This window comes from Setaria viridis, chromosome 7, assembly GCF_005286985.2.
Source record: "Setaria viridis chromosome 7, Setaria_viridis_v4.0, whole genome shotgun sequence".
Lineage (NCBI taxonomy): Eukaryota > Viridiplantae > Streptophyta > Magnoliopsida > Poales > Poaceae > Setaria > Setaria viridis.
The window spans coordinates 18,321,468-18,347,651 of NC_048269.2; the positions used below are offsets into that span (position 1 = coordinate 18,321,468).

Below are 26,184 nucleotides of genomic sequence, written 5' to 3' on the forward strand. Positions count from 1 at the left end.
CGACGCGGCCCGAGAGCCGCACGATGCCGCCCGGCCCGGCGCGTGGGCCGTCCGATCCGTCCCCAGTAGCGGCCCGACTCGTCGTCGGACGGGTCAAAAGCCCCAAAAGTGCCTTCTGCCTCGTGCCCCCGTTGGGGGCGGCCGTTGGCTTCTGCCGCACACCACCCCGCCCCGCCGCGCACGTATAATTTGGCTTCCACGCGTGCCGCTGCTTGAGGCTGCTGCTCACCGGCCGCGCAGAGCGGACCACTGGACGTGGACGGAGCGATGCGACCGTGGCCGCCGCGCGGCGCGGGAGCGGAGGGAGGAGGAGAGGAGGCGGGCTCTTTGAGCACTGACGGAAACACCAGCAGCGCGAATGCGAGCACGAGCTCGAGCACCGCTGCTAGCAGCGGCGCGAGGCGGAGCGGGGACGGGGGCGCGGCGGAGGGGCGGGGGAGCACCCCAAGGTCGGCGGCCACCATCAACCTCAGCCAGGAGTACAGGCTCGCCATCCACACCGAGTCCTACCAGGAGATCTGGAGTAAGATCCACGTAGACGGTGACGGGCGACGGGAGGAGGGCGGCGGTGAGGAGGAGGAGGAGGAGAAAGAGGAGGAGGCGGAAGGGGAGGAGGTGGAGAACAGGATCACCCTGGCCGGCGTGCTCCGTCCGGAGGAAGCGGAGGTGGAGCGCGCGCTCGGGGACGCGCCCGACACGGAGCTCACCCGCCTCGCGGCGGACTACTTCCGCAGCACGCACCACGCGTCGCTGCTCTGCCTCTCGCTCCGCCGGGCGCTCCGCCGCGCGCGGGCGCTCTACGGGCCCATCACGGACCTCCTCGCGCTCATCCCGCACTCGCCGCAGCTCGCCGTGGCGCACTGCGACTGCGCGTTCGACGCCTTCCTCCTGTTCGACCAAATGCCCAACCCGTTCCCGGCGCCCGCGGCCGGGTTCCAGGGCATGCACCAGAGCTTCGCTGGCCTCAAGGAACACCTCGACCTTCGCCTCCTCAGTGTCCGACGCAGGCGCCGTTGGCTCCGCTGCGCCAAGCGCGGGTCAGGTATCTGCCTCATTGCCTGCGCCACCGGCGCTGCCATCGCGGGCCTCGTGCTTGCAACACACGCCATCACCGCGCTGTTGGCGACGGCCCCTGCCTGTGCTGCATCCAGTTCCTCCTGCTGCCCACTGGCTGCTTCGATGAAACGCCTGCAGAAGCACATGGACCGGCTGGACGCCACCGCCAGGGGCACCTACGTCTTGAACAATGACGTCGCCACGATTGAGCGGCTGGTGGGCAGGCTCCATGCCACTGTGGAGAGCGACAAGATGCTTGTCCGCCTTGGGCTGGAGCGTGGGAGGGGGCAGCATCACACCATAGAGGAGGTGGTGCGGCAGCTCAGGAAGAACCATCCCAGCCTGCTACGACAGCTTGCTGACCTTGAGGAGCACATCTGCCTCTACTTTGCAGCTGTCAACCGTGCCAGGTTACTCCTTGTGCGCCACCTGAATGCCCAATCTGATCCTGACGCTGAGTCTCCAGTGTCATGACTCGAGTTTATGAGTCTAAAATAATACACGATTTCAAGAATAACTATGTCTCAAGACCTCATATAGCGCCACCATGATTATCATGAGTTTATTACTTTATTACTCTACAAGGATACCTGCCTTAAAGAATTAGTTGATGTCTTGACCTCATCTATCACACCAGGTGATGCACAATTTTCTTATTTTAGAATGGTACTATTCATTATTATCAGCCTCTTGCCAAATTTCTTTTAGTAGTTTGGACCCTTTTGTAATCCCATTCATTCCATCTTCTCTACTTTCAGAATGATTACTGTAGCATTGTAACAATGCTATGCCTGAATAAACTCAGAGTATTCACTGATTCCTAAGAACCGGATATCTGGACAGCTGCTTGCATATATCAGCATAGCACTTATGTTGCAAGCAATGTGTTGCTTGTACTATTCAGAGGTGCCATCAAAATACTTATAACTTTGCATCGCCATTATATCTGTATTGAGGTTTTGAAACTTGAAAGTGCTTGCAGTATTTTTCTAATGCTCTTTTGTAAGACTATCTTGCAGTATTGATATTGGGTGCCAAGTTTAGTTTAGAAATTCCATGTTGCTTAGTTGATAACGAATTTTGCAAGGATAATGCTTGCAAAAATTGTTTCATTTTTAAGTATATAGGTTAATCAAGAGGCATTGATCAATGTGCTTGGTTTGAAAGCATGTTCTTGCTTGCAGGGAAAAACAAATTATGATTTGTCAATCTTCAGTGATAGTTTTTCCTTTTTCAAATTTAAATTCTTTTGTTGTGTCCTTTATTTCTACCAGGCACTTGGTTCTACGCTTCACAAGTTGTTGAGTTCATATCTATAGTTTTCTTTGCAATCTCATGGATTTTGTTCTTACCTATACAAGGAATGGTCCTGAAAATACTACTGTACAGTTTGCATTGAATATGACCTTTGGTGGAAACATTTGGTTAGGTGCAGAGTTTTGTTACACGATGATAGTAGCTGGCATTCTAAGTAAATCATTGTATTTGCCTGCTTGTACATTCTAAATGATGCTTAGAACTTCCTATGTTTTGGACCTTGAATTGTCAAATTCTATTGCGTAGAGAAGCTTGATGGCTTGTTTTTCTTGTGTTCCAAACATTGATGGTGTGGTGATTCTTTCTGAGGACAAGTAAGGGGAAAACCTTGCAATTGCAACTTAGAATCTGATGTTGCCGAAGCAACTATCTGCAGTGAGTAGGCTGATATGGTTATGGCCTCCTGGGACCTGACAGTTCAGTTTGAACATGACTATTATCCAACTCTACATATACAGAGTTCAATTCGTATGAGTTTCCATCTCCGCAGGTACATTTGATCATATCTCTTATTCAACACCCAAAGATAGATTTTGATCTGCACTTCATCAGAAGTTTATTATTCACTAGGTACTTCCAAATATTACAGCCAATACGGTTTGCTACACCTTTCGTTTCAAAATGTGAGGTGTTTATTTTTGTTCTAAGTCAAACTTCTCTTATCGATCAAGTTTATAAAATATATATTAGCATCTAAAATAACAAATAAATGCACTATTAAGACATAATTAATGGTGGATTTAATGAAACTAATTTGATGTTGCAGATTATGCAATTTTCCTGTAAAGTTGGAAGAAAACTAAAACACCTTATATTTTGGAACAAGGGAGTACATTTGAATGCTCTTTTGATATTTGTGCTACCCTGTACTGTAATCCATCGCTTGGAGCCAGCCGAGTTACATGAAAACTGTATGAAATTTATGAGCCTGTCCGAAATTCTCTAGCCTTCATAGTTACTGTATTTAACACAATTTGGCAAATCTTCACATATTGATGTATACACCTTGGTGTCGTAATATTGTGCTGCCATAGCCGCAGTGTATTATTGAGTTCCAGTGGTGACTGGAAATTTGTAATTAGCCACCTTGTTCTTTCAGCTATTGCTATTTCGTATTTACAATTTGATTAAGGTTCATCTGGATACCTGCAATTATATATTTCAGGCTTGCAGCACCGAGGAAATTTGTGCTACTGTGCCAATATTGGTTTCGATATTTACCATTGTTTTTTGTAAAATTTAGACTCATGCGATCAATGTGTAAATCTTGTCAGTTTATGCTATTGTATATTACTCCCTCCGTCCCAAATTGTAGGTCGGTTTATTTTTTCTATGCACGTAGATGTATTGTATGTTTAGATATATAAATAAATTTATAAAAAATAGAAAAGCTAAAATGACCTACAATTTGAAACATGAAACATAGGGAGTAGTTTTATTGCCAAAACTTATTCGATTCATACCACTTGAAATGGCACAAGGGCCTAAACATAATGATTAGGAATTATAGCAAACTAATCTCACGTGTTTGTCGAACCAAACAAATCTTTATTATTTAAAACATTGAATGCTTTTATTTATCAACCGGTGCTGAATCCATGTTCTTTCACTGTTACGTAGGCTCCGGATCCTCCATCTAAAGTTTAGCTTAGTCACTTTGAATCCAAACAGGACCTGCCTGAACTTCAAAGATTTTTAGCTAGTTCAACCTAGCTAAACCAGCTAAACCAACAAAAGACTGAAATGCCCTTCATTCATTCACGCACGCCTCCTCGCGCTGCCCCTCCCCGCGCGTGTCCCCGTGCCCCCTACCCTCCCCTTCGCACGTCGCCGTTGTGCCCGTTGCCACGGGATCTGGGACTCCTCCTCCGGTGGCGGTGCGTCGAGGAGGACTGTTAGGTATGTATAGTCATATTGTGTTGCACCTATTTCTTGTACACCAAGCCTCCTTAGCTATATATATGAAAGGTCACCCCCCCTCCTAAGGTGTGTGGTGTTTTTCCATCTCTTATCTCTCTACATGGTATCATGAGTTTGGGTTCCACCCTGATTCACCCACCTCTCTGCTACCCTAGCCGTCGGCCTCTCCTGGCCCGCGCAACCCTCCCCACCCACCAAACCGTCACTGCCAATTCCCATCGGTAGCGACTCCCCTGCCCCCTCTCGATCGTATCTACTGCAATTGACTTTGCTGCCGCCGCCTCCGCTAGTCCCTTCTGCTCCTACCCAAGGATCTTTGCCGCAGCATGTCGGACATCTCCTCCTCGACCACGAGCCAAACCTCCGCCATGTCCTCGCCTGGCACCTCAGGGGATTCTGTCGGCCCCATCTTCGTCCAACCCTACGCCACCGTCACCATCAAGACTCATGTCCCCATGACTCTTGATCTGCAGAACTCCAACTTCACAAAGTGGTCCTCCTTCTTTTGTGCCATGTATGGCAAGTTTAGCCTTCTTCCGCACATCGACGGCACGGTCCCTACCCGGCTGTGGCGGATCCACCTCGGATTAGCCTAATTAAGGCACGGTTAAGTCGCCTAACATGCGACACTCATGCCTTAGTCAAGCTAACACGAAGTGCCGTCGGATTTCATCCGATTTGACCACTTAACAGGACCGAATTAGCAAACTCACACGAAGGTGAGCGATTGCAGAGAATACAACAAGTCCACTAAGTTAAACAACTTGACCATTTAGTTCAACAACAAAACAAACATCAGAGTTTTACAAGGTTCAAAAGAAAACAACAGAAGGTAAATAAGCGGAAGCTAAACGTGGGGGTCGGACGTCCTTGGTGAGGCCAGCCAAGACATCAGTGATCCCTGTCCTCGTCGTCCGAGTAGGGATCCCACTTAACCGTCCAACCCGGAGGGAGTTGGGCGGCCAAGTGCCAACAGGAGCGGACTCAGGAGCTGCGACTTCACCTGAAAAAGAAAAGCCACAACAAGGCTGAGCTACTAAGCTCAACAAGACTTAACCGACCAGGAGTAAACTACTCCACCACTTCTAGACATGCAAGGCTCTTTGGCTGGGGTTTTGTTTGCCAAAAGCACTATGTATAACCTTATGATCAAAGTTTTAGTTCAGATTCTAAGTTCATTAACCGGTCTAAGTTGGCAACTTACTCTAAACAAACATAGATCCAACCAAGAGGGGTATATAAGCATCATCAAGACCATGTCATCATCAGATTTCATTATTACTCAGTGTAGCATAGCGATCAAGCAGTCTCAAACTGTGAGAGGCAGACGAATCGATTCGAGTTCTTTAACCATGCATGGTGAACCTAACCTAACGACATCCGCACACCACCGAGGTCGCTTCCTGTGTCGGCCTTCCCCATCAATTCCCTAACCCGTGTCGGGCCCATTTCTTTTGGTGCAAGGTTCCACAGATCCGGCCTCTGCCGTTCTGTGACCACACTTGCCACCACGTGCGGCCGCAGGGGAACTCCGTTCCAAGGACAATGGGGCGACCGCTCATGTCTAGGTTCAATCCGGTACTAGGCTTCCTCATCCCATACTGAGTATGAGGTTAGTACTTTCAAACACTTGATCACGAACACCACCACTGTCGAGCCTTAATAGATTTCATAGACAGACGGGGCGATCAGCCGACCACCAAAAGTTAACCAGAACCCTGCCCCGTCCATCGTCCTTATAGTTGTGACAGAAGGAGAACAACCAACTCCTACAACTCGCGAGTGACAGGAAATCACTCGACTTTTACCGCTTCCTATTTAAGCATAGCAACTACTCGGTCCAACAGCTAGTGTTCAGATCAAGGGACTATGCCATGCATCTACGGTTGCAAACAACTCCTATACGTAAATGCACAAACATGATGAAGAAGGCATGCGCAAGTTTGGGAAACTGGGGTTCATGCTCCGGGGCTTGCCTTCAAGCAAGGAGGAAGGGAACTGGTCTTCTGATGGGGCGGCTTCGGCTTCTGGAAGCGGTAGCTCGGCTACAACTCCGTCTTCTGGCGCCGGGTACAGCTCGTAGACGCCGTCAGCGAGATTCAACTCTACACGAAATGCAAATGCAGGAGTTAGCACTTAGACGGTTATTTCAACAGCAACACCTTCAAGTTAAAGCTCGGACACTGGTAGCAAAGCTACAGAAAAGGTGGGGAAGTGTACTTGGGTTGGTGGAGAGCAAGATAAAAAGGGTCGGATGGGAAGAAACTTATGATCTGACCCTTAGGCTAGAGGAATAGTTGTGCTGGGGGTCCTCAGACTTAGCGCAGAGAAGTCCTCAATTTATTATACATATACCCTCGGGTCAAGGAAAAGGATACAACCGAGTCCTCGGGCGAGGCGGAAAAGGGGTCGGACGAACAGAAGGGGTCGGGCGAGACGGAAAAGGGGTCGGACGAACAGAAGGGTCGGGCGAGGCGGAAAAGGGGTCGGTAACCTACCTTTGGTTTAAAGGTGAAGCTCGGGGTCGGGAAGGAGCAGACTTGGGCGGAAGGACTGAAGCACTAAGACTTGGGCAGCGGCGATGCCCGGCGGTGCTCCGGCGGCGGCGGTGCTTCTTGTGGACAAGAAGCAAGCTCTAGCACAGCGCGGAGGAGCAAGCGGCGGGGTGGATTGGGAAAGGCGATGTTGAGCGGAGAGGAGAGTTCCTCATGAACTTAGGTGGCAGCGCTTGAGCACGAAACAGAGGAACGGCGGTAAGGCAGCGATGGCGAAGGGGACTCCGGCGGGACTCTGGCATTCCCTTTTATAGTTGCGCGGAAGAGAGAGAGTTGGAGCAGCACGAAGACTGGGAAGAAGCGATGGAGTGCGCTGCCATGGCGGTGATTGAGCAGCGGGCCAGCGGAATAGGACTTCGGGGATGACACCTTCGGCCATTGGGCACTGGAGATAGGGCGGCGCAGGCGCGGTTTTGCCGGTGGTTGAGATTTGGCGGAGGCGGGCGTCGTCGTGCGGCCGATCTGATGGGTGTGACAGGGGAAACGGCACTAGAAGCGAGGTTGCACAGGGGAGAAGACAGGTGGGCTGCGGCTGCGCGGGCTAGCGCGAAGCAGCGGTCTGTCGGGGCGCAGATCTGGCAAGGCGGAAAAGGAGCTATCGCGGCCGGGGTCGGGGTTGGCGGAGGAGGAATCGTCGCGTAGCGCATCTGGGGCGGCGCGACTGTGGAGAGACGGCGGAAAAGCCTTGAGGCATCGGGCCTTGCAGCCGGGGGTTCGGCGAGGTGATGATGGGCGCGAGCTGCGAGGCGCTGCAGAAAGGGTAGCAGAGGAGCTTCCGCTGCGATTGGGGAAGAGGGCGCGGGAATCCATCCGGTCGCGGCCGGCGACGGGGCGGAGCGGCAGGGGTCGGAGGAATTGAGCCACGCGGCGAAGAAGCTCTGAAGCGGGCATGCCACTCGAGTGCGTCTGCACCAGGAGATCGGGGAAAGATTTTGCAGGTCCACCGGTCAGTCTCGGTTGGTCCACTACTCAGATTGAAGGGAGACACTGTTGGGAAGACTTCGAAGGATCCAGCGGGGTGAGTTGGGGGTCGGCAGGGGTCGGAGCTTGGAACTGGCAGAGAGGGGTCGGGTTCTCAGGGGTCGGGACCAGGACTGGAGGTTGAGCACTCAACTCGGGGAAGCTGAGATAGGGGATCAGGGACTCGGATTAGATTAACTCGAAAGATTTGGGGTCGGTCGTCACACCGGCGCACCGACCCGGCCTAGGAGTAGGCAGACTGCTACGTCCGCAGGATGCCGTCCTTGACCTCGCCATGAATGCCACCAATTCGACAGCCCACGAGCTCTAGGTCGCCATCAACAACCTCTTCCAGGCAAACAAAGCCCCTCGCGCCATCTAATTGAGCCACGAATTTCATTCGATGACTCAAGGAGATCTCTCCATCAATGACTACTGCCACCGCATGAAGACCGCCGCCAACTCTCTTCGCGACTTTGGCCATCCAGTCAGTGAGCCTACCCTCATCCTCAACCTGCTGAGTATTCCCGTTACGTCTTGAGGTCACTCCATCCTACCCACTGCAATGTCTAATTTTGCTCTCAACAACGTTCTTATCGTTCCATCTATCATTAGCAATTTACTTTCAGTTCGCCAATTTACTCGCGATAATCGTTGTTCGATCGAATTTGACACCTTGGGTTTCTCTATTAAGGACAATTTCTCTGATAAGGACCTCCAGACGCGACATGTGATTCTTCGCTGCGATGGAGATCTCTACATCCTTCCGTCGGTCGCCCCCCGCCACCCACCATGCCTTGCTTGCTGCGTTGTCTTCCCTATGGCACCAGTGCCTTGGTCACCCGTGTCCAGTAGTTCTCAATGCCCTCAATAAGCAAGACCTCATTCCATGTAATAAAGTAGACAAGCCCCTTTGCCATTCTTAGCTAGGCAATCACACATCTACCTTTTAGTACTTCGGTTTCTCATACTACTGCACCTTTTGAACTTGTTCATTGTGATGTCTGGACCTCTCCCGTTACAAGCATCTCGGGCTTCTCTTATTATTTGGTGATTTTCGATGATTACACGCATTTTTACTGGACCTTCCCTCTCAGGCGCAAGTCTGATGTGCATCAACACATAGTTGATTTTATTTCCTACGCTCATAAACAATTCGGTCTTCCAGTGAAGTGTTTTCAGGCTGATAACGGTACTGAATTTGTTAACAATGCCACCACGACGCCCCTGGCCTCCCGTGGCATCCTGTTGCGCCTTTATTGCCCTTACACCTCTCCGTAAAATGTTAAAGCCGAACGTGTGATTTGTACACTCAACAACTCTGTGCACAGTCTCCTGCTCCATGCATCCATGCCGCTCTCCTACTGGGCTGAGGGACTCGTTGCTGCCACATACTTGATGAATAGGCACCCATCTTCCTCGATTCGTCATGAGGTCCCTTACACCCATCTCCACCGTAGCCCTACCTCCTACAGTCACCTGCATGTTTTTGAGTGTTTATGTTATCCTAACCTGCAAGCTACAGCCCCTCACAAGTTCTCGCCTCGCTCAGCGGCCTGCGTATTTCTCGGGCATCCCTCTTCACACAAGGGGTACAGGTGCCCCAACCTGACCACTCGGCACATCATTATTTCACAGCACGTCGTCTTCGACGAGTCCCGTTTCCCCTTCGTGACCACCCCCTCCTCTCCACGCACATCATCCCTTGATTTTCTTCTCGATGATGAAGTGGATATTGTGCCTTGCCCTACTGAAAAGATCTTGTGATGCCTAGAGGGGGGGGGGTGAATAGGCTCACTTCAAATTTTCCAAAAAAAACTTCGCAGCGGTATTAGATATGTCGAAACTTCCGACACTATGCCGAAACTTTTGATGGGTCGGAACTTCCGACAGTCGAAAGTGAGTTGAATGAAATTCAAAATGAAACCTGAATTTGCCATTCTGTTTGAATCAAAAGATTATAAAAGAAGTGTAAGATAGATATGCAAAGAACCACACAAATTTATAGATCGTCTTAAATCAAGCTTCTAGGTCAATATGAACACGAAGAACACAATAAGCACAAGAGATAAGGATTTGTTTACCGAAGTTCACTTCCACAAAGGAAGCTACGTCTCCGTTGAAGAGCTCACAAAGAGCCAGGTCTTCACTAACCATTTACCTCCCTTAATCAACCATAAAGGAGGATTGAGTCACTTACTATGAATCCATGAAGGATGGGTAATACAAACATTCCTGGGCGCACCACACAAAGAGGGCGCTCAAACGGGCGACGCCTAGCCGTCTAGAAGCAAGCTTCAAGAGTAACAAATGCGAATCGATGGCCGAAGATGCTTGGAGTGCTCTTGAGATGAATTTGTTGGACCTCACACTCAAATCCTCAAGACTCACACCTTCAACCTTGTTCTCACCCAATCCCTAGCTCAAACTCTCAAGGATTTAGCTCAAAGGGGAGTGGGGGAGGAGTATTCAATGCTTGGGGGCTATTTTAGCTCGAGTTGTTCAGCAGCAATGAATCGAGGGGGAGGTGCTGAGGGGATATTTATATCCGAGCCCCCAAAACTAGCTGTTATAGTATATTTATATGCCCTTCGTAACTTCCGACACAGGGTCGGAACTTTCGACGAAGTTAAATTAAAACAACTAAGAGCTTATCCTTGGAAGTTTCTTGAAACTTCTAGTGGCCTTTATCAGACCTTCCGATATAGTGTCGGAACTTCCAACACTGCCAGATAAAAACGGCTGATCAGCCCCGGTCAGAAATTTTTGAATACTTCCATCGGTGTTGGAACTTCCAACCCCCTATCAGAACTTCCGACACTCACAGAAAATGTGAGAAAACATGTGTGCAAGTGAGTGAGTTGTGTCTCTCAATGGGTGGTTAGCATCTCAATTGAACACTTTAGCATCTTCAAGCTATCCATCCACATCCCCCTTAATAGTATGGCGTTTCTATACTCAGATTTAAAATTAAAAATAATAGAAAAGTCTTCTTTTGAGCTCAACACTGTTCTTTCTTTTAAATTTGGAGGTTGTTGAGATTCCTTTCATAACCTCTGCACTTCTTTAGAATTAAAACATGTTAATCACTTGATAAAATTATTAGTCCCCTAACCATGCATGTTATCAACACCAAAACCCACTTAGGGGGCCAAATGCACTTTCACCTACTAACCCTGCAACTACTCCACTCTTCGGCTCCGAGCGCTCCGTCATGGTAGCTCCCTCCTCCATGGACGTTGAGCAGCCGTCCCTACCCTCAGCGAATTCTGGATCTGGCGGGTATGGTCTCATGCCCCCGCCAGGTCTGGCTGCATCGCCTGCCTCTCCTGCCGGGGCTCATCAGCACCCGACAGCTCCCTCCACGCCAAGCAGGCATGGTCCAGTACCCCTATCAGGCCCTGCTGCTACGGTGACACGGCAGCTCTCTGCTCGACCGGGTGGGCGTGGTCCCGTACCCCCGCCCGGCTCTCCTATCCAGAACGCCGCCGGGCCCTCTTCGGACACCGACCCTTTTGGTCCGCCGCGCGTGGCCGCACGGGACATCGGTCCCGTTTGACCTCCTATCGATGACCTCGTCCCTCCTCACCGACACTTCTACACCTGTCATTTGCATGTCCCTATGCGCCATCACAGGCAACCAGCGCCACCGGCTCCATCTCCACTCCCAGGTGCTCATCCTCTGCCGGCGCCTTCTTAGGTTGCTGTGCCACCGATGGCCGGTTCCCATCTGATGGTCACTCGCTCGATGACCGGTTCCTTGACGCAGTCGCGTCCAATGAACCTTATTGCCACCGGTGCGACGACATCTCCGATTCCTGCCAACTATCGAAGTGCTCTAGCTGATCCCAGCTGGCGTGCTACCATGGCTGAAGAGTATCAGGCACTCATTGACAACGACACTTGGCAGTTGGTTCCCCGACCTCCAGGAGCTAATGTGGTGTCCAGCAAATGGATTTACAAGCATAAATACCACTCCGATGGTTCCTTGGCTCGTCACAAGGCTCAATGGGTTGTCCGCGGGTTTTCTCAGCAGCATGGGATAGACTACAACGAGACCTTCAGTCCTGTGGTCAAGCCAGCGACCATCCGCACCGTCCTCAGCGTTGCCGTTTCTCATTCCTAGCCGATCCATCAGCTGGATGTCAAGAATGCATTTCTCCATGGTCATTTGAATGAGATGGTCTATTGCCAACAGCCACCTGGGTTTGTCAACACCTCTGCGCCTGATCATGTCTGCCTTCTGCGCAAGTCACTGTACGGCCGGAAACAGGCCTCTCGAGCTTGGTACCAACGTTTTGCCACATACATCCGACAGTTGGGATTTGTTTCTTCATCGTCAGATTCATCGTGGTTTGTTTACAAGGATGGCTCACACATTGCCATTCTGTTGTTATATGTCGATGACATTGTCCTCACTGCTTCGACTCCATCCCTACTTCAACACATTATTGATCGCCTTCACTTTGAGTTCTCCATGACTGACCTTGGTGCTCTCCACCACTTCTTGGCGTCTCCATCATTCGCTCCTCCGACGGCCTGTTTCTGTCACTCTCTTGCGACACCGGTGAACTCGAAGGCCAAGTTGTCTATTGTGGATGGAGCTCCACTTAAGAACGCATTTGAGTACAGGAGCCTCATTGGTGCTCTTCAATATCTCACACTAACTCGCTCGAATCTCGCATATACTGTTCAGCAAGTTTGCTTATTCATGCACAATCCGAGAGAGCCTCACCTTGCGCTAATCAAGTGCATCTTGCACTATGTAAAGGGACTTTGTTTGTTGGTCTTCATATTGGCACCGAAAGGAACTTTGTCTGCTGGTCTTCATATTGGCACCGGCTCTGTTGACAAACACTCTGTGAAGGGACTTTGTTTGTTGGTCTTCATATTGGCACCGAAAGGGACTTTGTTGGTCTTCATATTGGCACCGGTTCAGTTGACAAACTCACAGCCTACTCTGAAGCCGACTGGGCAGGCTGCCCTGACTCTCGCCGCTCCACTTCTGACTACTGCGTCTACCTTAACGATAATATGGTGTTTTGGTCCTCCAAACATCATACCACAGTTTCCCGCTCCAGTGCTGAAGCAGAATACCGAGCTGTCGCTTATGCTGTGGCCGAATGCTACTGGCTCCAGCAGCTTCCACAGGAACTTCACATCCCTCTAGCTTCAACAACATTGGTCTACTGTGACAATGTGAGTGCTGTCTATATGACCGCTAACCCCATCCACCACCGCCGTACGAAGCATATTGAGATCAACAATCTCGCTCTCAGTGAAGTTTGGGTCCTTCATGTGCCTTGAGCCACTAGTACGCGCAGACATCATGAAAAAAGGACAGTTGTTTATTGATTTTAGGTTCAATCTTTGCGTTCGTCAACTCCCGCTGCGACTGCGGGCGGGTGTTAGAATATATATATATATAATATATATATATAGTCATATTGTGTTGTACCTATTTCTTGTGCACCAAGGGGGTGTTTGGATACGAGGTGCTAAACTTTAGGAGGGTCACATCGGATGTTCGGATGCTAATTAGGAGGACTAAACATAAGCTAATTATAAAACTAACTGCAGAACCCCTATACTAGTTCGCGAGATGAATCTATTAAACCTAATTAATCCATCATTAGCAAATGGTTACTGTAGCACCACATTGTCAAATCATGAACTAATTAGGCTTAATAGATTCGTCTTGCGAATTAAATTTTATCTGTGCAATTAATTTTATAATTAAACTATATTTAATACTCTTAATTAGTATCAAATATCCGATAAGATAGGTAGCATACACCCGCTGATGTTTTCCCTCCCTGCTATCTCTCTACAAGGACGCCGCGGGCACCCTCGCTGGGGGGAGGCGCCGCCTCAGCTTGCCCGCCCGCGTTGGACCTCGCGGCCGGCTTGCTGGACCCCGAGGAGTGCTAGGAGGAGGACGAAGACGAGCAGCTGGACGCCTCCCCGCGCCCCCTCCCCTCCGGCGACGCCTCCCCTGCGCGGGCATCGCCTTCCGCGACTGGCGCCGTGGGGGCCGGCCTCGTGCCTTTAGCCAGGGCTCACGGCCAAGTGCGAGGACGCCCGCGTGGCTCCCTCGCCGGGGGGGGGGGGGGGGGGGGGGGGGGGAGGGTGGAGGAGGGGTGCCGCCGACGACCGACGAGGCTCTGCCGCTCTCCTCCCCATCCAGCCTCGACCGCCGCTCGCCAAGACTCCGCCGTCTGCTTCCTCGCAGGGGGCCACCGCCGCGGGCTCCATCGCTGGGTATGCATGGGGAGGGGGCCCGCGGCCTCCAGCGCCGCTGCTCCCCGCGGTGGGAGCAAGGCGGGTCCGGCCGAGCTGGGTAGTGGCGCGCCTCGTCGAGGTCCCGGAGCTTCGCGCCAGCAGCGGCGCTGCGGAGCTTGAACAGAGCCAAGGCAGCGGCGGCACTGAGAGCTTGCGCTGAGAGGAGAATGAAGAGGCGATTCCTGGCTGGTGGCCTCGTAGGCACCATACGTATGTGCAGCCCGTGGGCATCGATGCTCAGGCCTTCATGTCCTGTAGGTGTAGGAGGCTGTTGATGGTTCTGATTCTTTGATTTTTGGAGATGGAGCAACTTGTGTAGTGTTGTATTTGGCGCAACGCCGCTGCTGATTGGAGTTAGAAATCAGAGAGAGCTGCAGGACGCGGTGAAGGCAAGGATGGCGTGAGATGCTGTTGCTTCTAGCTTGGTGGGGACGGAAGCAGAGAGGAAGGAGGTAGCTATTGCTGCTTCAATCGGAAACAGAGAAGAAGCAGAGATCCATATCGTGATGGTTCTTGGTTGGCTGCTTGCTGTGTGTCCATAACAAGAGGAAGGGAATTAGCTAGTGACGAGCCTGAGGGAGCAGTAGCTCGGAGTGGGTCTAGCTTGACGAGGAGAGGGAGGGAATGGCAAGGGTAGGATCGGTGGATCCAAATACCCCAGCTGGCTAAAGTTTAGACGGGTGAATCTAGGATCGTAACCGAGAGCTCGTGGGAACTCATGCCAATCACCTTTATTTCCGTTGGCAACTTGGATCTGAGAGGAAAGAAAAATTCAAATATGAGTATTTTATTAAGGTCCAAAGGAGTGCCTCGTGCCAAAAGCAAAATTGAGGTATTTTGTTTGAAGATTTCATGAAGGTGAGTGTGGGGCCATGTTTTCCACGGCAAATTCTTTTATTTACTTACCAAATTTTTCTCCAAATTTGCTTGCACGCAAGCCAGTCAGTGATTCATTGGTTCTGTCCTGCCGGCCCATTCATCCTGTTCCCGTTTGACCAGCCGGCTAATGGGACCCGTTCCATTTCCTCCGCGGTGCTCTCGCCGACGCCCGCATCGTGTAACGCGCCCGCGGTGACGGAGCCGTGAGCCATCCGTAACGGCTCCGTGGGTCGCGCCCGCCCGCCCGCCCCATTAACCCGCGCCACCCCGGGGGGTAACGTCGTCACCCTAACGCCGCCGCCGTGGCCGGGAGCGGAGCCCGCGGCGTAACCCTAACGCCGCCACGCGCGGCCATCCATGGCCTCCTGCGACGACGACTTCGGCCTCCTCGGTGACGACGCCCACCAGCCGGCAGCTCCCCCGCCCCAGGCCCCCACCACCGCCCAGCAGCCCGCGCCGCCGCCGCAGCCTGCCCAGGCCTTCTGCTTCGCGGACGCGGCCGTGGCGCCGGGCGCCGGCGCCGGCGCCGGCTCCTTCGCGCAGGTCCCGGAGGAGAGCAACCACCACGCCGAGCGCGGCAAGGCCGCGCACCACGCCAAGCGGACCAGGGAGCGCGCCGACGAGTTCAGCAGCGATGGGGGCGAGTACTGCTCCTACATCAACAGCGGCGGCAGCGGCGGCGGGGGGAAGAAGGGCCGCGGCGGAGGGAGCTCGGGCGCGTCGGACTACCGTAAGGATCGGGAGGAGTGGACGGACGGCGCCATCAGCAGCCTCCTCGACGCCTACACGGACCGATTCGAGCAGCTCAACCGGGGGAACCTGCGGGGTCGGGACTGGGAGGACGTGGCCGGCGCCGTGACCGACGGGCAGGGCAAGACTACCGGGGGCAAGAGCGTGGAGCAATGTAAGAACAAGATCGACAACCTTAAGAAGCGCTACAAGGTGGAGTGCCAGCGGCTCGCCAGCTCCAGCGGCGGCGCTGTCAGCCACTGGCCCTGGTTCAAAAAGATGGAGCAGATCGTCGGAAACTCTGCGTCTCCTGCCTCCTCCAAGCCGCTTGCCACAGCCGAGGATGAAAAACCGAGTCAGCAGCAGCAGCAGCAGCATGGCAGCAAAAGGTGGTCCATTTTCACATCTTTGTTTGATTAATTTGGAGATCCACTGGTCTCGGCTAATGTTTATCACTGTAGGTATCCTCTTTCCAGCGCTGGCCCTATTACGGTGGTTGGTAGCTCCAGAGCGAACCCTCTTTCAAATCCAAGATGGAAGAGGGTGCTTCTGAAGATTGGGGGCACTGCCTTGGCAGGACCAGCTCCTCAAAACGTTGACCCCAAGGTAGTATAAATTAGCTGCTGGTACTACATCTGGTTTGATGCTGTCCTGAATCCTGATTGTTTCATACTAAAACTTGTCATCTTGTCAGATCATTATGCTGATTGCTAGAGAAGTTCAAGTGGCATGTCATCATGGTGTGGAGGTAAATAGAGAGCATCCATACGAGAGGTTTGTTTTTCTGATATGAGGCAACACTTGTCAATATTGCCTTCAATCCTATCAGGTGGCAATTGTGGTAGGAGGACGGAATATATTCTGCGGTGACAATTGGGTAGCTGCAACTGGCACCGATCGAGCTTCAACATACCCAATCGGGTAATTTTCTGCCATTATTATTTCCTTTTTTTATCTTTGTCCTTCTCCTTCTGCTTTTACATTTTATCCTAGTGAGGATGATGATGAGCTAAGCAGCACACATATCCTTGTCATCAGGATACGGATACAATGCGATGTTTTTTTCCAATTCACCACCACATATGTTTTTGTATTTTTTTAAAAAATAAATAGATGATAAAGCATATTTTTATTCTCAACAATAAAACATGAACTGTTCACTGCATGCAGATAGCAATCTGCTTAAATTAGATTGCATAACATAGCAGTCTCAAAGTTATAAAGTACTAACAGTAGTGTTTGACAAAAACAAAATAGCTAATAAAGTGGGAACAGTGAATGATAGGACTATGGGAGGGGATGGGGAAAGGGAACGAATGGTCACCGTGTGTTGCTGGCAGCTGCTGCCTTCTTGAGCTTGTCGGGCAGATCTACTCACAGGCAGCGGGCGGACGGGTGCACGGTCGGGCAAGCAGTGGTTTGAACTTCTGGGAGTCGTTGATGTGCATCACCTAGTGTTCCAGGGGTCATACTTAATGGGCCAATCTGTGTCACTGGGATGTATCCTAACGGGCCAATACGTATTGGCCTACGTATCTATTATTCATTTATTTATTTTAAAATCGGATACTTGGTGGATACGTATTTGTCATATATCCATATATGATATGTATCTGATACTTGATACGCTACCTGATCCACTTATCCGTGCAACATAGATGATGGGCATGCAACAAAAGTATTTGGATGGGTTCTAGTCTCCTAGAGAAAGATTAAAGGAAGTCGTCATTTTACTTTGTAATGTAAGTATAGGACTATAGGACTATTCCAGTGGACAGATTGATCGACCTACTGGTTGGATCTGCTTATTAATTAGAATCTGTTAGAAGTTTGTTTATGCTTATTTTTTGTGTATTATGCTAAATAGGCATTTATATTGGTAAGTGGCAGTTGAAGTCATAGTTTCTTTGAAGCCATATGCACTTAACGTAGAGTCCAAATTTAATGCTTGTGTAGTGAGTCACTGAGTTTTAAGAACCACAAGAGCTTTGTACTATCACTGGTGAACTATGTTGTGTAGTTCAACAGCATTATCCTCTTGAATATCCTTTCAAATTGTTGACAAGTTGCAACAATGAAGACATTTAAGCTCTGATGCTATGAGGTCTTTGGCGGTGCCGTAGTTAAGCTTCAAAGGCTCAAACACTAGGGTAAAGTGGGCTATATGCTGTTGGGTCTGTGATGGAGGCCTGAATGGGGACAAAAATGCTATGTAATGTAGTACTTAAGATTTTTGAGTTGTAAAGTCAAGTTGAGTAGCCGGTAAACCAATTTGTCAACTTAGATGACTAGTCATGACTAGGCAAGGCCGTTAAGCCAGGATAGCATGCCAGCAAGGGGATACGATACTCACTAGTGCACGGTACTGCTGAGCATGAGCATTTGAACTTCTAAATCGGTAACTTGTCTGCCTGTGTGGTTTCAGTAGGCAGACATACCTTCTGCTCTTAATAATTGAATAATGACAAATGGAGCTCAGTGTTCGTAGTCTTCTTTTGTACATCTTTAGCTACAAAAATCCCATCTATTCATCTTGCATTATGCTGTTACTTTTTCTAGCTTTCCTTCTATACTAGTCAAGGGCTTCTTGTGAACTGCTACTTCAGTGACGCGTATATACTTACGCCTGTCTGTTTTAATTGTCAGAATGATGGCATCAGTGATGAATTCGGTACTTCTTCAAGCATCGCTAGAAAAAATAGGTGTGGAGACACGAGTCCAGACCGCACTGATGATTCAAGAAGTCGCAGAACCATATGTTAGACGGCGGGCCATACGCCACCTTGAAAAAGGGAGGGTCGTTATCTTTGGTGGGATTGGTGCTGGCATAGGGAATCCACTTTTCACAACAGATACAGCTGCTGCCTTAAGAGCTTCTGAAAGTATGTTTTTAGTCATTATTATGATTTGTTCATTGGACTTGCGCATTCAGCTTCCCATTCTCAAGTGCTTTAATTTTGTTTCTATGAAACCTTCAGCTGATATGGAGAGGAAGTCTGACTAGATGTACTTGTCAATCAGTCAGTGCAGATGTTGTCCTTAAAGGTATTGTTGGTGATGAGGAATATGGTTGCCCTCCTAGGAGCAATAATAATGCACCATTTGAGCACATCTCCTTCAGGGAGTTCGCGGCAAGAGGGTTCAGCAGAATGGACATGACAGCAGTAACGTGTTGCGAGGAGAACAACATTCCTGGTTAGTACATCTTATCGACTAATCATTTATAGAGTTGTTTTGCTGCTGTATTAGCAATTTAGGTAAAATGACATTTGTGTTGTACATTTCCTGCAGTTGTCATCTTTAACATGTTAGAGCCTGGTAACATCTCCAGAGCGATTTGTGGAGATCAAATAGGCACCTTAGTTGACCAGTCTGGAAGGATCACTTAAAATTATGATGATTCTCTGTAGCAGAGCTTCAGGACATGTCAATACTATGGGGGACATCATGCATTCTTTGCTTGCATGGAATTTTCTGGATAGGAGAGGTGAAGCATGTTCATCAGACGGAAGCCTGCACACTTACATGCCCTGGGATGCTTGTGTATTATGTGTTGTGGTAGCAATTGTCCACATCGAAAAGAATATTTATCTTGTAATATCTGTTTGTAATGTGGTATGTAGATTAGTCGGAAGGGCTTATGTAAAGTGGTTCACGGGTACCCAGATCAGAATGTAGTGTTGTAAGTTGTAACTCTATTGTTTGAGTTGTAGTGTTTGAGATATCACCTCTCACACGATAAACATGCCTGTGGCCTTCCAGAAATCAATCCTTTTTTTACTGTTCAATGATGAGAAATTATATGCTACAGTCCTAGACTTTGTCGATACTTGTTTTACTTCTTTCATGCCTGATGATACTGAGAGCTGGATAGCGTCGGACTTTAATGAAGAGCTCTTCTAGTGTTTGAATACCAATCTGGTTTTCTGAATGACATGAATTAGAATAACCAACATGACTTGACTGTCTCTTCACCCACCTCGTCAGCTTCTAAGTTAGCCCTGCATATCATCCATTGTTTCTCTAGATGGAAAAGGAAACTGCTACAACAATGATTTCAGATGTTCTTTTCTGCAGATAAACATCTGGCGCGTGGTCTATCTTCATCAAAGAACAAGACAAAACAAGGATAGAATGAAGAAAAGCAAGGGCAGTGTGGATATTTAGATATTTCCTTGCCGCTTTCAGGATCCATACAAGAATAATCCTTTTCCTTATCTGTGCCATTGCTTTCTTGACTCAGGTACAACTATTAATTCGATTACTGTATCGATTTTCCATGGGAACTGCTCAAACTACACGAACGTTAGATATTTCAGAATCTGGTGTGAAGCAGACGGTTTGCACTTGCGCCAAACAAGATGTCTGACACTTCATTGCCAGGATCTCATCTTATGAAACTTCCTGTGCTACAGGTAAAACATTGGGTGCACTCAGAGCAGGGAGGCTTATGGAATCTAGCAGATAAGAAGAACGTCAGCGGTAGCATAGATATTTAAGATATTTCCTTGCCATTTGCAAGGCCCTTAAAAGGTCAGCAAGTCATTTTGCTCGTCCATGCCTCTGCTTTCTTGACTGTTTGAAGGTACAATATTTACACAATGTTCACAGCAAATTTTTGCCATTGAAACTGTTCTAATTACATAAACATTTGGTATTTTCTGAATCAGAGATGTAACATGGGGCACAGGCGGTTTGCACAATCGCACCAGCACCTTACAAGATGCTAACACACTCACTAGTCACTACAATCTCATCCTCTGAAGCTTATATATATAACAAATTTACAATGTTCTTGTTGTCACTTGTCTCACAAATGCAAAACTTGGAGGTTCTTTGGGGGCCTGACTCCTGAAAGCACCGGACGCAGACATAGCAGTAGATGATTTGGTAGCTGTGAACTACATCATCGGCCAGAACTGCATGTAGTTCAGCCAAGCCGGTGCTTTCCCTGACGCCACCGTGCTGACCCCGCTTACTCCATCAGAGGACGACGACGAAGCAGCCTGGCCGGCAGCTGAAGATTTTGGGCATAGGAAGAAGCTCCTGGAGCCCAGTTCCATGACCTTCTCCTTTGGGTCCAGACCTAAGCAGCATTATTAAACCAAATAAAATGGTTGGTGGATGAATAGAAATGTGGAGACAACCAAAAGCCCCGTCCAAATATCTAGCTGACTCTTGTCTTACTAGCTGTGTAAGTTGAAAAAATAGTGCTTCATCTGTTTGTTAGGACAAGACTTTGACATACAGCTGCTATCATTATGTCATTTATGTTATACACGTAATCATAATCACAAGTACTTTTGAATACGAATCTAATAACATCAATCTTGGATGACAAAAATCATGTTATAATAGAGTAGCCATTTACAACATAGGTTTGAGCTAGTATGAACTTGGTACTGTGGAAACCGTTCTGCTTGGTAGTTTCAGATGATAGACCATAGAGTATCTGATAAGTTCATGGGTCCCCCACTTGTCACTGATGGGGAGGGCCACAAGTCAACAAATAAGTCATTGAACTCTGGGCTAGTGGGCCTGTACATGATGTACTCGATGCATCAAGTGGAATTTAGATGAAATGATTTTTTATTGCATCAGCTTGATACTTGACTTGTTACTTCTGATGATCTGCTAGCTCAGCTGGTTTGATGTGTAGGAACTTTGGTGTGAGACGAAAGCATAGAGGGAGAGTGCAGTGCAATTCAGGGCTTCAGGCACAATAAACAAGCACTAACCACAAGGACGGACTAGAAAAGAGTAGCGTGATGCAGAGGAGAATCAGAGATCGGAAACGTACTCTCCAAGCTGAACTGGGAGTAGTGGAGGCCAAAGGCGGCCGGGTCGGCGGACGGCAGCAGCGGCCGCCGGCCTTCCTTGACGTAGAGCGCCACGGCGGCCGCCACCAGGTCGGCTACGGTCCACTCCGCCGACGCCATGACGTGCAGCGGCCACATGCTCCGCTGCACCGCGACGCTCACCAGCACCTTGCTCGGCGTCCTCCTCCCGGTCTCGCCGCCACCGCCGCCACCACGAGGCGGGGAGACGGAGCGGAAGCTGGCCCTCCTCACGCCGGCGAGCAGGTCCGGCAGCGTCTTGGGCCTCTGCTTCTGCTGCAGCTGGTGCCGCTGCTCCGCCGGCCCGCGGCCGTGGAACGACGCCGACCGCTGCCGGGCCACCGCCGCCGCCGTCTCCTGGCGCTGCCTGCCACCGGAGCCGCTCTTGTCGCCGTGCGGCGCCGGCGCCAGAGGAGGCATCGCGCGGGTCGCAGGGACAGCTGCGAACGTCGTCGAGGCGACCGGTCGGTGGTGACGAGCGGGCGAGTTACGGTCGGTGGCGGCAGGACGCGGGGCGGCCGGACGACGACGGGGCCAATGCGAAGAAGGACATGCCGCGGGCCGCGGCGGCTGCGGTCACCATGCAGGAGCGGAGGAGCCTTCCGAGTTCCGTCCGTGAGGAGGGACCAGGGTCGGAGAGGCTACAAGTAGCGATCAGCGAGGCAGCGACTTGTCCTGGCTGGGACAAAGCTGAGACGGGCAAGGAGCCAAGGACGACGGCACGACGCGCGTATATAGAGACGGGACTCCCATCAATAATTGGATTAGCTTCAGAGCTCCGACCCACCTCTACCTCCATCAGCGCGCTGTACTAGGAAAATTACACAGGAATCTCTTGAGACAATGCGTAGAATTAGCCCATGTCCTGGGAACCACTAAGGGCAACTTTAACGTATATCCTTTAGGCAGGGTGTAAAGCTAGACAGGTCAGCAGGTCAAGCTGACGCCGTGAACGCTGTCCATCTCCTCCCCTTCTCTTTCCCACGCTGAGCTCCGGCAGAAAATCTCGATTCCTCGTCGGTGGGGCTGGGGGCGCGGCGGACCCTTGCAGTGGCGTGAGTTGGAGGCGGCAGTGCCGCAGGGCCTCTGACCGACCTGGGCGGTTTTGCCTCTCGAGGTCCTGGAGCATGGCGCGAGCGGCCGGGCCATGGAGCTCGAAGAGGACCTCGACTGCAGTCGCGGCATAGCGATGTCAAATTTGATGCCATTGTGGCCGAGCATGAGCAGCATGCGGCAACTCTCGATGCAGTCGTGTGGACACTCGTACGCGCTGAACTCCAAGGCCGCTTGCTGCCCCAGCTCGTCTGCGACGTGCCGGCGGCATCGGCAGAGCAATCCTTCAACAGGGATGGGGCCGCCTGCTGTTGAGCGTGGCGAGCGGTGGACGAGGCCGTGACGGCTGCGGAGCGCCGGAGACGGGTGGCGGAGGCACGCGGCATCGCAGCTGCTGCCTGCTGTTGTAGGCCGAGAACGATGGTGGCGGCAGCTGGTGCCTCACCGGTCACCAAATTGCTAATTCCTCTCTAATCTTCGTTGACTCCATTCCTACCAACATCAGTGCTGGGTGCTGCGACGGCTGTGCCAAGAGCAATCGATTACAAGCAAGAGATGAGGATGCAGGGACGGAGCGGAGGAGTCCAAGTGTCCAACGCCATCGACAGGTTGCTGGTCCGTGACCCTGCGCAAAATGTCTGGACGGCAAGGAGATTCACGGCGTTAGCTTGAAACACAACGGAACGCTATTTTCAAGTAACGGTCCATTCTTTCTATGTTTACGCGACGGAGATTTTTCGGTGGTATTTTTCGGAAACGGCGTTCTTTCGGTGCTATAGAACCAATTTTCCCTCCGAAGTAAAACGCTCCAACGTATCGCACCTCCTCAGACATTTTCTCTCTCTTCTTGGCACCTCCTAAAATCGCACGGGAGCTGCCCTAATCGAGCTACGCCTAGGACGATGTGGTTGCTGTCGCCTCGTTGAACACGCCCGGGGATGGCAGCGGACGGCGACCGGTGAGAGCCCGCGACGCCGCGCGGCGCAGGCCCTGCCCGCCGCCCGTTCGCGTGTTCCAATCGGCAGGCGTCGAAAATTCCACCGCGGGGTGGTGATCCGCTTATACTAGTCGTGGTTTGTCGCGCGCTAATGCAGCGTGCTTGATCCCCTCCTCTCGGTGTCAGTACAGGCATGATTGTCCTAATTGGCGGTGGCGGAAAAGAACGGGTTGGGACTTGGGAAGATGCCCGCCCGGGACAGGCGGACAGCGACGCGGGCCGCGGGCGCGGTGGAGCTCGCTACTGGGGGAGGGCGGGCGCGGCCTTGCCTGCCTGATTGCTGCGGCCGATGACAACGAGCCCAAATAATGCGCCGGTCTCGGTCTCGATCGGCATCTAGCCATCTGCGTACTCCCCCGCTCGTCGGCTCGTGCTGCAGTGCTGCTCCGGCGCGCACGTGCGGACTGCTGGACTGGATGAGAACCCCCACCCCCTGGGCCCTGGCAGCTACGGATCGGATGGTCCAGAACGCGCGTACGCTCGTGGAACACGCCAGTTGCCCGCCTGCCGTCACTCGTGTGCGTGCGCCCACGGTCGCCACTGTAGGTCTGTACCCAACTCATGGCTAGTACGATCTAACGAAGAATCTCGTGGCTAGCCCTCACCTGCTGGGCGCTGGCTGCTGGTTGCTGCCATCGTCCATCCTACGCCCTAACCCAGGATGGCCGGCTTGCTGCTCGACCGGTCGTAGCTAGCTAGACTAGGCCACTGATGCTGAGGGCAGGACGCAACGCGAGTCGCAAGCAAGGTGAGGCGTCTCGTCCTCAACCTCTCTCCCTCTCTCGCCCGTCGCCTCGATTGGTTTCGGCTATCCCTTTCTCGCTCTGTCGCTTCGCCGCCCCATGCATGTCATCCAATCAATCGTAACCTGCACGGCCCCTGCGGCTCCGGCTTTTCGTCGTACGTCGGCGGGCACGTCTCTTTTCTTCGAGTAAAATGCATGGGTAACCATTATAAATGTTTCTGTTTGGCCATCATACTTAGGGGGTGTTTGGATACGAAGTACTAAGGTTTAGGAGTGTCACATCGGATGTTTGGACGCTAATTAGGAGGACTAAACATGAGCTAATTATAAAACTAACTGCAGAACCCCTATACTAATTCGCGAGACGAATCTATTAAACCTAATTAATCTATCATTAGTAACCGGTTACTGTAGCACCACATTATCAAATCATGGACTAATTAGACTTAATAGATTCGTCTCGCGAATTAGACTCCATCTGTGCAATTAATTTTATAATTAGACTATATTTAATACTTCTAATTAGTATCCAAACAACCGATGTGACATGTCCTAAAGTTTAGGAGGTATTTCCCAAACACCCCCTTACAAAAGTGTAAATCGCAGTCATTAAACTTGCTCGACTGTGTTGATTTATACAGCCATGGGCTCCCATAATTTTATGTATTTGTACTAGTATGATGTTCTGTATGTATGATTGATGGTGGTCAAGACACAACATATTTCTCTTTACTTTCTCTTTTGTAATTACATCCCTCTCTGATGCTGGCTCTTCCACCTATAACAATCATTTATAGCCCCTTTTATATATTATGAAGAGAGAGCAATGCCTCGACTATGCGTATGACAAGGAGACCTAAGGCAATTTCATACTATGGTTGAATCAGCGAGATCTTATCTTCGCATGCTTAGAATATGAACAAATGATACACATCTCACCATTTCTTTTTACCGATTGCATTGTGACATTTTTTTTGATTTTAACAAGACGATGGATGAACCAAGATGTTGTTTAATTTCCTAGCACTTCCAATGCAATATACCCTAATAATCAACTCTAGCTTGTTCATGTCGCCACATGCATGCAGCTCAACCTTGCTTTTTCGGTGATGCTCACCTACTCAGGGGCGTGAACCTAACTAAATCCTTGCGTGCGAGCGACCCTTGCTTCAGCATGTTGTCACCCTTGACGATCACAAAATCCCTATTATTCTCCGACTGGGTCTGAAGTTACCAACAATATTGAAGGTCCATGAAACATGAGCAATGAAATTAGCTCTCCATCTAGCTTCTAGCGTGCTTAGGATCTTTGAATATGTAAACCATTTGGTTAATTATACGTGTTGGAAAAAATTAAAAAAAACTATTAAGGGTCATATTGGATGAGCAAATGTATCTAAATTTAATCTAGACCATAATCTAGACCATCCAGATACGTACAATTAAGGATCTAATGACCAGTAGCGAAGGCAGGATTGAAGTTTGGGGGGCTCTCCTTTCCTTCTTCTCCCTCCTCAAATTTGTAGGAAGAGCTTGGGGGAGCTCCATGGAATTCACGGTGGTGGGGGGGGTTCGAGCCCACCCTCCCCCCCAAAAAAATCTCTTTATTCCATTTTGTTTCGGTCTCAGCACCAACAGAAAATGAGAAAGGAATCGAAGAAACTGAAAATGCCACTCAAGCGAAATATGGAAAGGAAATCAAAACATCGTGTGCTGGTACGAAGGAAAGAAAGCACATAGCTTGACAAGCGAGCATCCCTTTGATGGATGCATGAAGGCCTAGCTCTTTATTTTGACTACTTGAAAGCTGCCTTAAGAACTCCAATTTGGCCTCACTCTTTCGATGTGCTAATT

At 50.3% G+C, this 26,184-nt stretch overlaps 3 protein-coding genes across 8 annotated transcripts; 2 read left to right on the top strand and 1 right to left on the bottom strand.

The window, feature by feature from the left end:
* The first annotated feature begins 111 nt into the window (after positions 1–111).
* Positions 112–3,525, top strand: LOC117862531 (UPF0496 protein At3g19330). Of its 3 annotated transcripts, none has more exons than XM_034746022.2 (2): positions 112–1,466; positions 1,815–3,525. In XM_034746022.2, exons 1-2 carry the CDS (start codon positions 268–270, stop codon positions 1,834–1,836), a joined length of 1,221 nt encoding a protein of 406 aa, XP_034601913.1. In that variant the 5' UTR covers positions 112–267; the 3' UTR covers positions 1,837–3,525. The 3 variants fall into 3 exon arrangements, with proteins under 3 accessions (XP_034601913.1, XP_034601911.1, XP_034601912.1); XM_034746020.2 differs by having other exon boundaries at positions 113–2,863; positions 3,140–3,525; XM_034746021.2 differs by having other exon boundaries at positions 113–1,693.
* Positions 3,526–15,268: 11,743 nt separating this feature from the next.
* LOC117863184 (uncharacterized) lies at positions 15,269–19,486 on the top strand. 4 transcript variants are annotated; one of them, XM_034746796.2, is made up of 7 exons: positions 15,269–16,087; positions 16,175–16,304; positions 16,393–16,446; positions 16,528–16,619; positions 18,345–18,580; positions 18,720–18,893; positions 19,112–19,486. In XM_034746796.2, the coding sequence occupies exons 1-7, from the start codon at positions 15,327–15,329 to the stop codon at positions 19,258–19,260; spliced, it is 1,596 nt and encodes a 531-aa protein (XP_034602687.1). In that variant the 5' UTR covers positions 15,269–15,326; the 3' UTR covers positions 19,261–19,486. The 4 variants fall into 4 exon arrangements, with proteins under 4 accessions (XP_034602687.1, XP_034602690.1, XP_034602686.1 ...); XM_034746795.2 differs by having other exon boundaries at positions 15,271–16,087; positions 16,160–16,304; XM_034746797.2 differs by having other exon boundaries at positions 15,276–16,087; positions 16,160–16,304; positions 18,990–19,251.
* Positions 19,487–20,243: 757 nt separating this feature from the next.
* On the bottom strand, positions 20,244–22,850 carry LOC117863185 (uncharacterized). The gene is made up of 2 exons (XM_034746800.2): positions 21,499–22,850; positions 20,244–20,784 (listed from the first exon to the last, which is right to left on the bottom strand). Exons 1-2 carry the CDS (start codon positions 21,953–21,955, stop codon positions 20,600–20,602), a joined length of 642 nt encoding a protein of 213 aa, XP_034602691.1. The 5' UTR covers positions 21,956–22,850; the 3' UTR covers positions 20,244–20,599.
* Between the last annotated feature and the right edge of the window lie 3,334 nt (positions 22,851–26,184).